Below are 15,035 nucleotides of genomic sequence, written 5' to 3'. Positions count from 1 at the left end.
ACTCTTCAGGTATGAAACCCCACATGCAGGATGGATTCTACTCATGTACATGAAGAGTAAAAAATGGCAGATGGAACTGTGTGCTACTTAACCTGACCAGTTTACCATATCTTCTGACAATAAATAAATATATTTTTAAAAGGAGGTTAAGAGTCAAAGCACATGTGCGCTTCAATGACATGCTAACATCACTGCTCCATATGGTGCCCAGACATGACAACTACAGCAGATTCAAGGTGTCTCGTTAGTCTGGTCTCAGTAGTAACACAATGTCAACATGTGAAATTTTCCCCTAAAAAAATCTGAAAATATCAGCAGTTTCCACATTGCGGTCTTGTGTAAATAAAGTCTACATCACATGACTTTTGATTTCAGGCTAAGCCGTGATGCAGTTAATAGCAACCCTCCACAAGTCAGGATATTGCTGCAAAAACCCCAAACACCTCATGGACTAACATGAGGCTGCATTTATACTAAACCAATGTAACAATTAATGAATAGTGAATTAAAGTGAGAATTCTCAAAGCTGATGTTTCTTTACATATTTTTACAGTACTGTGAGAGGACATTTGTAGTACTTATTTGCAATACTTTGAGGACATTGAATGTCCTGCTCTGGTCCAAATGTTTAAAGACATTTTTCACTTTTCATTGTGCCTCTATTTTCCAGTAATGTATTTTTGTATTTACAGATGGTGTATAAGATTTCAAAATCAAGTTTTTAAGATTCACAGAACTCTTGTGAAGTCGAGCAGATGGGTGATTCACCAATCTGTCTGGTGGAATAATGCAATGCATTTGTTTGAACATAAAAATAGGAAAAAACAATAATTCATGGGCGGGAGTCGATCTGTGCTGACGTCTTTTCTCTTATTTTGAACTTTGATGTGGGTTTCTTCCAGTCTGTCTTTGTTGTTGGAGCTGTTTCTTATTCCATCTCTTTTTCCCTTAAGAATTTGGTGAGTGTGTCTTTCTTGTTTGCCTTTCTCTTAATCTATTTTATGTGTCATCTCTAAACTCGGTTGAATGTTGCTTGCTGACTGTGCAGCTACTTAAAAAGCACTTCATCCTTTGTTTGTTGGTAGTGTGCCCTTAAAATGTCACATCCTCCCCAGATATCCACCTACAAACATCTTCTCTCCTTTTCAGAGTCTGACTCAATCTGCTGCAAATTTAGAGGGCAACCTGACTTACTAGGGAGGAAGCAGGAAGCACATTGTCATTATTTATGAAAAAAGAGAGATGAGAATAAGGTGTACCGTGAGTCAAATCAGACATCAGTCAAAATTGCAAGTTTAAACTGCAGTCACATCTCAAAGTCGACCTTAAACAAATGCTGATGGTAAGCAACCTGTTGCATCAGTATTGCAGAGCAGAGTTACAACACGACTCTGTACAGAAGCAATTAGAACCTCGGGACTAATAGTAACAGCAATTGAAGCTGACACAAAACACCAACGTGTTTATAAGAAGTGGGTTTGATGCGTCAAAAGGTCATACAATCACCATCGACGTAGAAATCCTATTCCTCATTTAGCATGCCGATGCTGGAGCACTCTAATGGCATTTCTTTTTATCTTTTCATTTCAGTCAGTTTTTAGTTTGCTTCTCCTCCCACCGTGTTGAAAGCAACCATATGGAAAATACATCAAGACAAATGGCTGTCAGAAACGATGTGCCACGGCTTATCCTTGCAATACTGCACACTCTGTTGATGAAATTTGCATAACACTTTATGCAGACATTCCTACAGACTGGGCTTGGTTCACTTTGGTGCTCCAGAGATCAGCCGTACCTTACAGCACTAAGCACAGCTGAAATATATCTCTGAATTTTAAAACTGAACTGACATGTTTTAAAAATCACAGATTCAGCTTTAATGGTGGACACTGATCACACTATAAGCGTTTCATGTTAGTCAATATCAATAATTGATAATTGTTTTTGTTTCTAATGTCTAAAATAACTCAGTGACATGGGACAGTTTTCACTCCACGCCATTATTGTTTATTTTTAAACAGTTATGAGGCACAGCAGCCAAACTTGAAACTGCTGCTGTCCAAGTTGTTGCTAGGTAACCAAAGAGTGACCTAGCTTAGCTAAAGCCTTTCCACGGATTACATGTCCCAGAATGCTGTGCGGCACTGGATCAGACTTCAGGGAAATTATTGAAAATCCATTCAGATGTGTTATCTTTTGATATTATTGATCACATGTCCATCATGATCTATATTGTTATTGATTTATAGGCCAACCACATTTTTCTTCAAGGGTGGTGATGTCACATACTACTTAGCACACTTAGCATTTAGGTTTAAACTGGTTTTATGCCCATCACTTTAGTTATCAACTGATGTAATGAAAAAACAGTGAAAATTCTGACATTTTCATCAATCAATGAAAGCACCAGAGATGCCCAGGACAGAGTGTGGAAAGTGAACTTATCCCGGGTGAAAACGATGTTACCAATAAAGCTAAATATGAAGCTAATGCAGCAGTATTTAGCAAAGTTCAATAACAGAATTTTAACTAACTTTACTAACCATTCAAATATCTCTTGGTAAAATGTTGAGTTTCCTGTGATGTCAGTGGAGTCCAGCAGGTTTTTATAGACATTCTGACGTTCAGTTAAATGCTTCTTTCTAAGAACATAATGCATCCAACACTAAACTCCAGTTTTATTTCAGCGTTTACACAATTATCTTGCACTTTCATTTTCCACAGATTTAATGTCTGGACTTGACATGCAGCAGGAAAAACAGGTATTTAGCATTCATAAAGAGTCAGGGAAAAGGTCTAAGAGTAAAACGAAAGCAGGAAACTAACAATGAGCTGAATGGTACTGAGAACGAAAGGTTTTCATTTTTATGTAAATGACAGCTGCCATCATCTCTGGGCGTTTCATCAACTATTCAGTGGACCTTAGTTACATTCGGACACAAAATACAGGCAAATAGGCTGCGGATGTTGTTTAAATTGTGTACTTATGTGACATGAAATTATAGAGTTTAATCTTTTATGGAGGTGATCTTTGGTGTTTACTCAAATGAAACATTTTATATTAGATGAAACAAATACCAACACTTCTGTGATTCCATCGCAATCAGTAGACTGTCATCTGTGTAGCATCGCTTCACTGGAGTATGTGGGCTTACATGCAAGACAGAGTTGAGGTTCAACCACAGCCAGCAACATCCGAAGCAGAGCAGACATGCAAACGAATGCAGTAAGATGAAGATGAGGAGGAACAACAACCAAGGAGCCCCAAAAGATGAAAAACCAAGACAAATTGGAAACAGAGGGATAAAGTGGAGGAGGTGTAGGGCAGGAAACAACCAAAATGAATTATTGTTTTGTGTCGTGTTTATGGTTGTGCTGTGACATAACATAGGGAAGAAGATATTCTGCCTATAAAGAAATAATCACCTTCGCTTGGGATGACTAGAATGTACGGCGTTGTTATTTGTCCCCTACCTATTACCACTAAGGCCAAGGGCCGCACGTCCCCGCCGGAAAGCATGAGAGAGAGAGGGAAGAGAGAAAAACAAACAACAACAAAAAAAGGAAAAGAAAGAAGAAAAAAGTCTAAGAAAAAAGATATATCGCTTTATTTATCAGTTTCATTAGATCTCCCTGCTTTGATCTGTCTAAGGAGAGAAACTGCAGCGGTGAAGGATGGTACTAGCACAATGAAATCAATAGCATTTAGCTGGGATATGACTGGTCTGTTTGCCAAGAAAAAAAAACTGTCAATGAGCAATCTGAGTGGCTTATTACCAGGAGGCGGCCCGGCAGATGTGTCGAATATGCCTATTTAGTAAAGAGCTGACAGCGAATGCAGATGTGGTGTTAGGAGTTAACATCGGAGTCGGTCGAGAGTCAGCGTGGGCTGACGGGTTAATAGAAACAAAGGGACAAGAAAATGGAGGAAAGAAAGAGATGGTAAAAAAAAAAAAAAAAAAAAAAAACTTTGTGGCAACTTAGAGAAGAAAAATCTGATTTCTGCTGGTAAACAGTTTCACTTTTACAGAAGAGATAATCTATTCAAATTGGAGATTGAACAATATTTATTGTACAGGAAGTAAAACCATGAAAGTGGGCAAATGTTGAAACACTGCAAAAACACTAAATCTTACCAAGTCATTTTTTTTAGTTTCTAGTACTTCATTTACTCGAAGTAAGAGACAACTAAGCAAGATATATTAACTTGTCAGTAATTCATGGATATTAATAAAAAGTACCGTTACACAGAGAGAATATCTCACTAATAACATGGGAAAAATATGTTGTTGTAAGTCAAATTATCTGCCAGTGGAAGTAGTACTTTATCAATTTTAATTTATTGACTTAAAACAGATGTCTTGTAAAAAAGGTACTTCTAAGTTAGCTTTGTCTTATTTCACATGTACTAAAATATTTGCACTAAAACTAAACCCCTTTCTTTTTTTGCAGTGCAGTGGTTGCATAAAGGCACTAACACACCCGTCGTAAACAGTAGATCCCATTAAAATCTCCTTTTTGGATCCATGAAGCATATTTTGTGTTTGCTGACCTGCAGTCACTCCTGAGCTCTGGTGCAGCTCCTGGTACATCACAACGTTTGTTTCCCTCAATTAATTTTTTTAAAATCAAACTGTAACGTTTAAAGACTTACTTCTTTAAATAAATTAAGTCTTTAAAGTAAGTAAAGACTTACTTTACTTTTTTAAAGTAAGTCTTTAAAGAACTGAGAGTTCTTCAAATAAGATTTTTATTCAATTCTTATTTGAACTGAGAGTTTTTATGTGAACTCTCAGGTCAAATAAAAATTAAACAGTCATGTTTGTTAGATATTTGTTCCTTATGAAGCTGAAACACCTCAGTTTCTTCAGGTGGATTTGCCAAACCTGCTGTCAGAAAATGTTTGTCTATTTCAGGGAGTGAAAACGTCTGTATCCATAAAAATGACAATTTTGTATTTATCTCAAATGTATTTTAAAAATGCAAAAGAAAGATTTGAAGTAAAACAGGACAGCTGTTCAGAGAGTTTCCCTACATGCTAAATATTAAGTGCACAAATTTCTGTGCCTCTTTTACTGATGCATATTCATTTCATATCAAATTATGGATCAGTCCTCTTCTAAAGCAAGGTCAGATTTCTAACATTAAACAAGGATCTAATGCAGCCAGATGCTGATGATTACTTCAAGGTTTTTAGTTTCCATTTAAGTAAATGCCTGCAAATATGTAGTAGGATAAACTACAGCTGCAGCAGCATCTGGAGAGAATCAATCAAAAACTAACCGACGGGATCAAGTTTACAGTTTGTGATGTTGAGTCATTCTGTGTTTAAAGTTAATATTACCTGCAGTTCGATTGTTATTAGTTTCTGTTTTCAGTTGAGCTGGTGTGTAATGAACTGACTTTATTTTACTGAAGACAAATCCAAAGTTTTAAACCATGAGATAGTTTGTCTAATGATGGATTTAAAATATTCTTCAGTTTAAAGTAAAAATTTGATCTAAATATTCTTTAAACTTTAAAAAAATATGCTGAGGTAGTAAGAAAAAAATATCTCAAAGGTTCAATTCAGCCTCAGGCCATACAGACAAAACATGTTTTAATAATGTGAGTACAGCAAATCCAAGTCCACTGAATCCCAGACCTAAGAACCAGACAGCAGATGTGTTTCATTTAAAGTTTTACAGTCAGAGGCCTTGATTTGTAATGATTTTCATTAAAGTTTGAAAGGCTCCTGCAAGTGAAGCGTTGCTACTTTTAAAGAAATTCAGTCTTAAAGCTCTTGAACATTGGATTTCTTATATGCCAGCTCATTTCAAAAGCATATCCTGCTTATAAAATGTGCGTCTGCTGCAGTGAAATGAACTGATTTCCATATCTGACTCATCTCGTCCACAGCAGACTATTCAACTGAAACACTAGTGGGTGAATGTTTAGACAAAACTCAAAGAAAATGTTTGTTATAAAGAAGTTAAATTTTGTAGAGATCAATATTCTGGACTAAAACGGGACTGGACCGGGAAAACAGAGGTGGATTTTAGAGAGAAACTTAACATTAGCATGGCTTTACTGAAGGTTGAACATTTTTCCAGAAGGCCAAGCTGGTGGCCAGCTGTGGTAAAAATGGTGGCGTTGGACTGAAACCACAAAGGTTCTCTGAAAAGATCCTGAACACAAACTTCCTGTTAATATCAGAAAATATCAGGTAACACTGATATTTTTTTCTTACAATGGAAAATGTTAATTAAAAAGCATTTGGTTTTTATAATAAAAACCGAAAACATTTTACAGCAAAGTGAACTTTTTTCTGAAAATCTCACTTTGCTGCACCAAAATCAGCTTTTATTTAATTTATTAAACTCTGATAAGTATAGCAAATGTTTTCTGCTCTTAAAGCTGAACATACTTTTGTTCACGCAAAATTCTCTGATTGGAGTAAAAAGACAGACTCCATTTTTCACTGAACGACAGCTTCCTGAAAATGACCCGTCTGCACTGCCACTCAACACTGCCCACTTTAAAACGTTCAAGTCCTTTTAAATTAGATGTGGACTTGAATTGTTGAAAATTAACAATTTTAAATTTTAAAAAGAAAAGTTTTCCATTTGTATTTTGAAGAGAGCCACAAAGTAAAAAGCATGTCTTATCTGATTCACACAAACAAGCAGACAGTCAGTGTCTACAGACCCATTATATTACCTATAACCAAACCAAAACAACTAAAAAACCATTTGGTATGATAGATGAAGAAAATAGCTATAAGAGAAAGAAATGGGCACAAATGAGTAATAAAGCCTTGATGTACTGTGGATGAGACAGAAACGGAGATTGAAAATGTGGAAAAATCAAATCAATGCTTGATGCAGATGAAAAATGGAATAAAAAAAAACCGAAGGTAAGAAAAATCAATAGCAAGCTGAAAAGCTTCCAAAGCACACTGCCCAGCACACAAATGGGTGTATCTGCAAAAGATGAACAGCAAATAAAGATTTGAGACACGGAGAGAGGCAGGCAGAATGAGGTGGAATCAGAAACGCTTTAGCATCCGTTCACCGGGCCTAATGAAGCTGATCGAACTGTCTACTACCACTCTGATCTTTAAACACTGGTGAACAACACGGATGTGGCATGAGATGACAGAAGGAGAGCCGGATACAGGAAAAGGAGCAGAGTGGGAGAAATATTGGAGCAGAAGAGATGGACAGAGATGCTGCGGAAGAAAAGCATGCAGGTTCACATGGTTGTGAATAGTTGGCCTTTTTCGAGTGTTTGTCTCTTCTAACTAACTCCTACAGGTTGACATGACAACAAAACTACAACACAATCACTGGAATAACAAAAATGATGCTTTAATGTTGCTATGTATCAATGGAAGGGTGCTCATACCTTTGCGAGCCAGACGGACGCAGTTGATTTTGGTTTCCTGTGGAGAAAAAAAAAAAACACACAAGTTGAGATCACAGAAAAACTCAAATATTCCATTAAGTCGAGAAATTAACACACTGAAGTTTCCAACAAGGTAATTTTTGTATTTTTAGATGCTAAGTAAACTTTCCATTCATCTACTTTGTGCCTTTTAATGGCCCGTTTCTCAGAATTATGCGTCACAAATACTCACTCTTGTTCTACTACAGAACAAGGAGGTTAGGGTTAGGGTTAGGGTTAGGCTCCTTAACTCAAGGCTCTTCCTTCACACCACTGCTGTTTCTTTAACATACAACAGTCCAATGTGGTTCGAATATTCCAGTTTGCTCTCAGAGTTCATTCATGTATGTTGCAAATTAACTATGGACCTTCATGTCAACTAATCTGGGAATATACAGAAAAGCTCTGGAAAAGCTTTGTGGGTTTCAGTATTTTAACTATTGAATATTCTTAACTTTAAATGCTGCACTGCCAAACGTTTCAGAGACCAGACTATTTGTAGGAATTGTACTCAGCTGTAAAATGTTTTATTCTTTTACTGAAACTCCAATTCTGGTGACTTGGTATTCTTTTTGGGACAGAACATCTTTAAACCATTTCATAACAACTATGGGATTCTTGCAGAGAAACATTTTGTCAAATGGTTTCCCTCTGGAGTTGAATCCAACATGTTTTTTGTTGTTTGTTTTAGTTTTGCCTATTATATTTAGATCAGCCTTATTTCTGTTTTAGTTCAGATCAATCTGCTCTTCCTTTATTCCACCTGCTGCAGGCCTGCCACACAGTAAGGCTGTTCCACACACATGCACAGCATGCCTTATATCTGTTTTTGCAAATCAAATGAAAATCTTTCAAATTTGAAGCCTAAACATGCATCATGTTGAAAAATGCCTGCATGGCAGGATTAGCTTCTGGTTTTTGTGAAACTTTTATCTTTTGACAGTTCTGCATAAAAAAAGGGAAGAGAGACAGAAAGTGGAAGATCCTTCAGATGTTCAGTTTTTACATGTTTTATTTGGCCATTAAATTGATTAGTTAAGTCAAAATAATCAGACTTCAATGTGAGATGATGTGTAGTTGGGTAGAGAAACATTATGCAGGTTAATGTCATTTTAATTAACAGAAGCAACATTTCTAGAACTAGAATATTATTTTATCTACATTCAAAGAAAATGCATCAAATTTCTTTATCAACTTAATTGTAATTTAACGGCTGAGATAATTTAGAATATGACCTATGTTTTAGTAAATTTAAGTTTTTAAAATTGGTTAAAATTGTATCTTTTAATTTAGATCAAATTAAATGAGAATTTTAGCAATGAATACTTCAAGACTATTTTTCCTTTTCTCAGCAGATTATATACAGACATTATGTACATAGCTAAATTTGTTTTTTTTAAAAATTGTGTGCTTCAAAAGCAATTTTATTTTCCTATTAATGGCCGTAAAGAGAAAAGGATCAGCTCAAGTCTCCATTACTTTGGACATTCTGCTGTTTTGTGAGGAAACACTGATGTGAAAATTTGGGCCGGAAACATCCGATATTATTTGCTGTTTTGGTCGCCAAGAAATATTTACTAGTATTAGCTATATATTGAACTGCTATTAGAGACAAAAGGCATAGTGCATGTTTCAGGATGAAGGGACTTTTTCAAGCATAACACTAAATTTGTTTCGGAGATGCAGCTCAATATTTCCATCTTCCTCATATTGTTTATTTCAGTTTTAACTTCTGCCTGACTGGCATGAGGATTTATCCAGTTGGAGCTCAGAGATCCACTGATGGAGACTTCAGGCAAACAAAGTCAGGAATGTAACCGTCTTCATTTTCCTTTCATTGGTTCGCAACAAAGGATTTAATTAAAATCAATTTTTAGATGAAAAATTTGAAAAACTCATTCAAGTTCATTAAAATTTATGAAAAGTCCACACAATTATCAGGGTTTTGTTTTTGTTTTTTACAGCAATGTACACTGCTTGAATGTGAGCAAAAGCCTCTAAGAACTACAAAGAAAATGTTCCTCTGCTGTCAACAGACAAAGAATAAAAGTGCATTTAGAGATTTTGGAGTCTGAGTGCATCTTGATTGACAGCGACTGTCAGAAGGTAAAATCTCTCTTCTGGAAACTCCAAAACTGGCACTCTGAAGCTTGTTTAGTGTGTGTGTGTGTGTGTGTGTGTGTGTGTGTGCCCCTGTGTAACTGTGTGTGTGTGTGGCGGGGGTGAGTGACATTGATTGTCGGAGTAGCCTGGCCAACCCCTGAGGCTTTTTACTTGTCAAGGAAGGTGTCTGGCTGGCTTCTTCGCGGCGAGGAGGAGCATGTTTCTCCATGCATGTCACAGTTCTCTTTTGTTTTCTGCCATTTCTTGCCCAATTTCTTTGTCCTCTTCCTCCTCCGCAATCCTTCCTCTTCAACAATTCCAACTTTGCAGCAGTTTTTCCCTCCAAATACCTCTTCATCTACCTCTGAAATTCACTTCCTGTCTTTCGTCCATTTAGCCGATGCTTTGGACTGGTTTGAGATTTACTGATTGTGCACAAGTGGCAAAAAAAAAAAAAAGCTTCACGTTTCCATGAATTTTAATTTTATTTTATTTTTATGAAGTACAACTATGACCATCCTGTGAACTGTGTAGTGCACAAACCCACTGGAGTAATCTTATTCATATGTGGTGTTATTTTGTGCACACTTTGTTTCTAACCACATTTGTAACTTGGTGGCAGGTAACTGTGGATTTTTACAACATTAAGTTGTTCTTTTGGAACGTAAGTGGCTGTTGCTAGCGTGGTTAGGTTTTTAGGACTTTTTCACTTCCACTTCACACTGAAAACAGTCACACAATATAAAAATCATATGCAAAATATTTTGTGAACTGTTTCGGTGCCCTAGGCCTATAATGTTTTTGGGATTGCACATCCTTTATATAAATTTTAAACTGATCTATATAAACTAAAGGCCTTTGCCTTAAACAAGCCCAAAAATCTAAGTTCACACACAATAAACCAACATCACAGTGAGTTTTTAAATTGTTTAACAGTAAATACTTTACCCTGAAAATAAAGATTGGATTTTCAAGTAACAACTTTCACCAAAACAAATCATCACTGATCATGGAGACTGAATAAGAAACGGCATAATGTCAGATTTTCTTCTCTTTCTCCCACTGTTGGTTTTGGTTGTATTTACCCAGAATGCCCTGCTCTGTTGTTCATTTACTGCTTTGAGTGGTCTCCGGTCTGCTTGGCCTTCATCAACGCATGAGAACCGCACCAGCCGAAGACGGACTTTTTGTCAACAGAGTTTGTTTACGTGTTCAAACCTCAACAAACGAACCGAGTTTTTTAGACAAACAGTCTGGAGTTCGATTAAAGCGAACTGAATAGGGCTGATGTGAATGCACCAGTTAAAATGTTACTTTGGTTCTAACTTTATCATTTTTTACGTTGTACTTTTACTGTGAATTTATCAAGCTCACTTGAAAACATTGCTTGAATTTACAAATTACAGTAATGTGACTTATTCTCTGTAGTTTAAAATAAATCACTAAGGTTTATATTTTACCATTTTATTTCTTCCTTTCAGGGAATTAAAACAGAATAATTGAAAACTATAATATCTGAAACCTTTGTAAGGGAATTTACTTATTTTATTATCTTTGTTTCTCATTTCTTTTTTTTCCTCTGACCTGATTGCACATCATTTAATTGTTGATTCTGTAATAATATTTCTCATACTAAATGTAGGAAGAGTGGAATTGGTATATTTTTGACAAACATGTATAAGCTGAATGGCTTATGAGTTATTTTTATTTGCCTTTGTTTTGAATTTCTTTGAAAGGCTGATTGACTAACAACTATTATTATTATTATTATTATTATTATTATTATTATTATTATTATTATTATTATTATTATTATTATTATTATTATTATTATTATTATTATTATTATTATTATTATTATTATTATTATTATTATTATTATTATGTGTGTCTGAGTGGTTTAGACTGAATAATCTATAAACAATAAATGAGGCAACAGAGTCTCCTGGAAAAGGTAAAGTTAAACACTCCACATTTTGCTCTGAGGAAAGTCAACCTTAGAAAGAGACTGAAGTTTTAGGTTTAAAGGTTGCATCAGTGCAACGGGGAGCTGCTCAGCCTGGGAGGGAAGAATAAAAAGCACCAAAGACGCACGTTTCAACCTCTGTCTCAGATTATGTTTAAGCAGAAATATACATTTTGTGAAAGAGTTTTGCTTTTCAGTTTACAAGACAGCCTCGCTATATTTTTCCACCTGCACTTTCCCCTCTGCAGTTATTTCCTTTAACCCTGACTTGCTTCTATTATTGCCTCAAGTGATAAACTCTCTTCACTTGTTATAGTTTCACCCCCTCCCACCACATCTCTCCTCATCCCAGAGTCCCAAATCCTTCCACTTGTCTTCCTTACAGCCCGAGGCAAACCATTCCTGTGTGTTTGTGGGACATTGCATGACACTGCAAGACATGGAGACTGCCGTTGGTAGGTTGTTTTATTTGTTCAGATGAGAGACTGGCATCCGGATGACAGTATTTGTATTTTTTCTTGTAAAAACACCAACCTACCGACCATTTAAATCCAAAAATTTCAGATCTGGTACAATATATTATGGGTTAGAGTCCCACTTTTTCCATTAAATCCCGATAAAGAAAATATTCTGAGTTCAAATACAGGAACAGATTTACAAGTTTTTGAATGAAATCTAACCTTCTTTATGTTTCTTTTAACTAAAGATTTTGTTTACTTGTCTGACATTTGACTGAACATGTATTATGAAATGTAGAAATAATTTTTAATTTTTGATTCTAATGTAAAAATTCACAATTAAGTAATTGATATAAACTAGTTTTAGATAAGATAAGAGATACGTAAATATTAGCAAACTACATTTTGAATGTAAACAAGCTCATGTGACTGTATTTCAGCTGGTGTTAACTTTCAGTATAGTTATAAACTTTGACTTGTATAGAGTTAGAAAAATGTTACAATTAGCTATTTTTATGGAATATAACTTGAATCTTAAACTTTATTTGTTGTGTGGGCTTTCCCCCCACTTTGAGTTATAGTTGAAATCACAAACTGTATTGTAACATCTAAATTAAAATTTAAACCAAAACCAAAAATGTTTAAACTATTTAACTGACATTTCAGCGGTTTTCAGTTTTGAATTTAAGTCATTTTTATTGGAAGGTATTTAAATGTTAAATTTAGACGAACCTGAACAAATTCCCGGAATTAAACTCATTGTTGCCTAAATTATGTAAAATCAAGTTTTTGCAGGATTATCTCTGGTGCCAATAAAAAGGATGTTTGATTCAACATGGTGACAACATAAAAGGGGAATATTATTAGCAGGACAGAACTGAAAGGGAACACAATGTGAGCGAAGGTGATGACAAGAGAAAAAAATGGAAAATAAAAACAAAGTGGGAGGACATTCGTGGGAGGAATAAGAAAAAGGTGCAGTCCAGGAGGGATTTAAAGCACTGAAACAAAAGAAAAAATATACAACCGCAAAGAATACAGAAAAAAGGAGTGGATAAAGAAGAGGATGAAGAAATAAATGAGAAAAGAGGCAAACATTTTACTGGTTTGTAGGTGGAGAATGGTAAAATATTACACATGACAAATCATAACGATGTTTTTCTGTCAGAAGCAGCAGCGCTGTAGAGTTTGAGAGTGGGTGGATTGAGGGAACAATTCTTCCTAAATGTTCTCCTGAGAGGTGGTGACAAAAAAATGAAAGACAGAGGAAGGTGTGGCACTTGTTATGATGAACAGATGGATGTTGGAGGAGGGGAAAAATAAAATAACGGGATTATCTGAGACTGGCAGGGAATGAGAAGCACTTTCATCCATAGGATCAAACTCTGACACACCAACATCGTCTTGTTCGATGCAAATGAGGAAAATAAGAAAACATCTGCAGCTGTAGGGAAAAGTGACACAGACTCCTGCGGATGTGACTGACAGAACAAGAAATAAAATAAATGCACTTTGTGAGGGGAGCGGATAAGTTAAATCCTTGATTGACAAATATCACCTCTCACCTCTTCCTGCAGCTATAATGAAGAGACTACAGCTTTAGGCTAAAGAATTTAAACACACTCATCATCGCGCCCAGCGGCTGGGAAACGGAAAATAAAACCTGGTCAGAGTTGTATGTCTGAGTTCAGGAAAATAACAGCAACAGTTTCAATCTCGGAATGAGAACATGGCCAGAATACATAAATAGAGTCATGAATAATCCAACTGGGCTCCCATTTCCTAAGCCTGACTTCCCCATCAAATCATCTGGGTTATGGTGGCTGAACAGGTCCACTTATATTTCTATTTACTTTTTCCACTACCACCCTCCCAGCACACCCACAATTTTCCACTCCATGATCCAGACAAATCTAACGCTGATTGGATTGACTGCGATCCAATCAAATATGGAACCCCAAAGTGACCGGATTTAAGGTCTGAACACGAGCAGAAGCACTCAGCGCCTAAATGCATCCGCTCACAGTGGCTCAGTCAAGCGGGAACCAACACACTCTCTCCCACATTGTCCGTCTCCGTATGAGTGCATTGTGGGAACTCTGCCGTCTGAAGGAGGATATTGCACCACAGCGCTGGCCAACTCACCGGGCATTGCTCTCCGCGCAGCGAGTTACCGTGGTTACGGTGGTGGAAAATTAAAACGGTTCTCACAGGGGTTTAAATTATGATGGAAATTCAAAAAGCCAAGTTAGAGCCTTGAAATACTTCTGAGGAGGAGACAGGTGGGGGAGTTAGTATCAGTAGATGGTGAAATTAATGGATTATAAAAGGGGCAGCACAAGAAAAACTTCAGTTTTTCCCTTAAAACAATGTTTTAGAGAAGTATAATTATTTTCTAATTATATTTGTCATCTATAACCTCATTTGGGTGTGGCAAAGACACTCCTAAAAAACTAATAATATGACAACTTTTAATGAGGCTTTTAAAGCCTTGAAACTGCATAGAAAGTTGTTTTTTTAAAACCAAAAGACATTTAATGATGTTGTAGAAAGTGCTACTATGTAAAACTATAAAATACCATTTAAAGCAAATTCTTTCTGGCAGTTGACATTTTCAGTTGGGGAATAATTAAAATTCTTTGGACATATTAACATTAAATTTAAGAAATATTACATCATCAAACAGTGTGTGTACAAATTGGATGTTTTTTGAAAAGTGCTTTGAGACTAAATTTTGCTGCAAATCAGCACTGTATGAGTATTCCCAACTGATTTGAAACTGAATGATTTCGCATTTTGTTTCTTATTCATAAAAGACTAAAGAAAAAGAGTAATTATGGAAGTTATTTTACTGTTTCCAGTTTTACAGTGTAGTGTTGCTAATTTTGCCTAATTGACCCAACAGGGCTTCCGTCAGAAAGCAGGTAGAACATCTATACATTTCAAACTGTTTACTGAAGAACTACAAGCTGCAGTTATACAGCACAGCAGTTATACAGTGTTGCATTCTGGGTACAGAATAAACATTTCTGAACTGCATCATGGGTGGAGAACATCAGGAAACTGAATTTCAAAATAGGAGA

At 36.0% G+C, this 15,035-nt stretch overlaps 1 protein-coding gene across 15 annotated transcripts in view; it reads right to left on the bottom strand.

The window, feature by feature from the left end:
- The window catches only part of ptprt (protein tyrosine phosphatase receptor type T), a 294,966-nt gene that overhangs the window by 107,671 nt on the left and 172,260 nt on the right, over positions 1 to 15,035 (bottom strand). For 8 of the 15 annotated variants that reach the window (XM_044121953.1, XM_044121956.1, XM_044121954.1 and 5 more), the window contains exons 15-16: positions 7,387 to 7,423; positions 3,427 to 3,483 (exon numbers count right to left, since the gene is read on the bottom strand). In XM_044121953.1, coding sequence (XP_043977888.1) covers positions 3,427 to 3,483; positions 7,387 to 7,423 — 94 coding nt within the window. The remainder of the gene's footprint in view (positions 1 to 3,426; positions 3,484 to 7,386; positions 7,424 to 15,035) is intronic. The other 7 variants (XM_044121962.1, XM_044121964.1, XM_044121967.1 and 4 more) reach the window with 3 other exon arrangements.

The sequence above is a fragment of the Gambusia affinis genome, linkage group LG07 (assembly GCF_019740435.1).
Source record: "Gambusia affinis linkage group LG07, SWU_Gaff_1.0, whole genome shotgun sequence".
NCBI lineage: Eukaryota > Metazoa > Chordata > Actinopteri > Cyprinodontiformes > Poeciliidae > Gambusia > Gambusia affinis.
The sequence above is the reverse complement of the archived record's forward strand: the minus strand, read 5'-3'. Positions and strand labels throughout refer to the sequence as shown.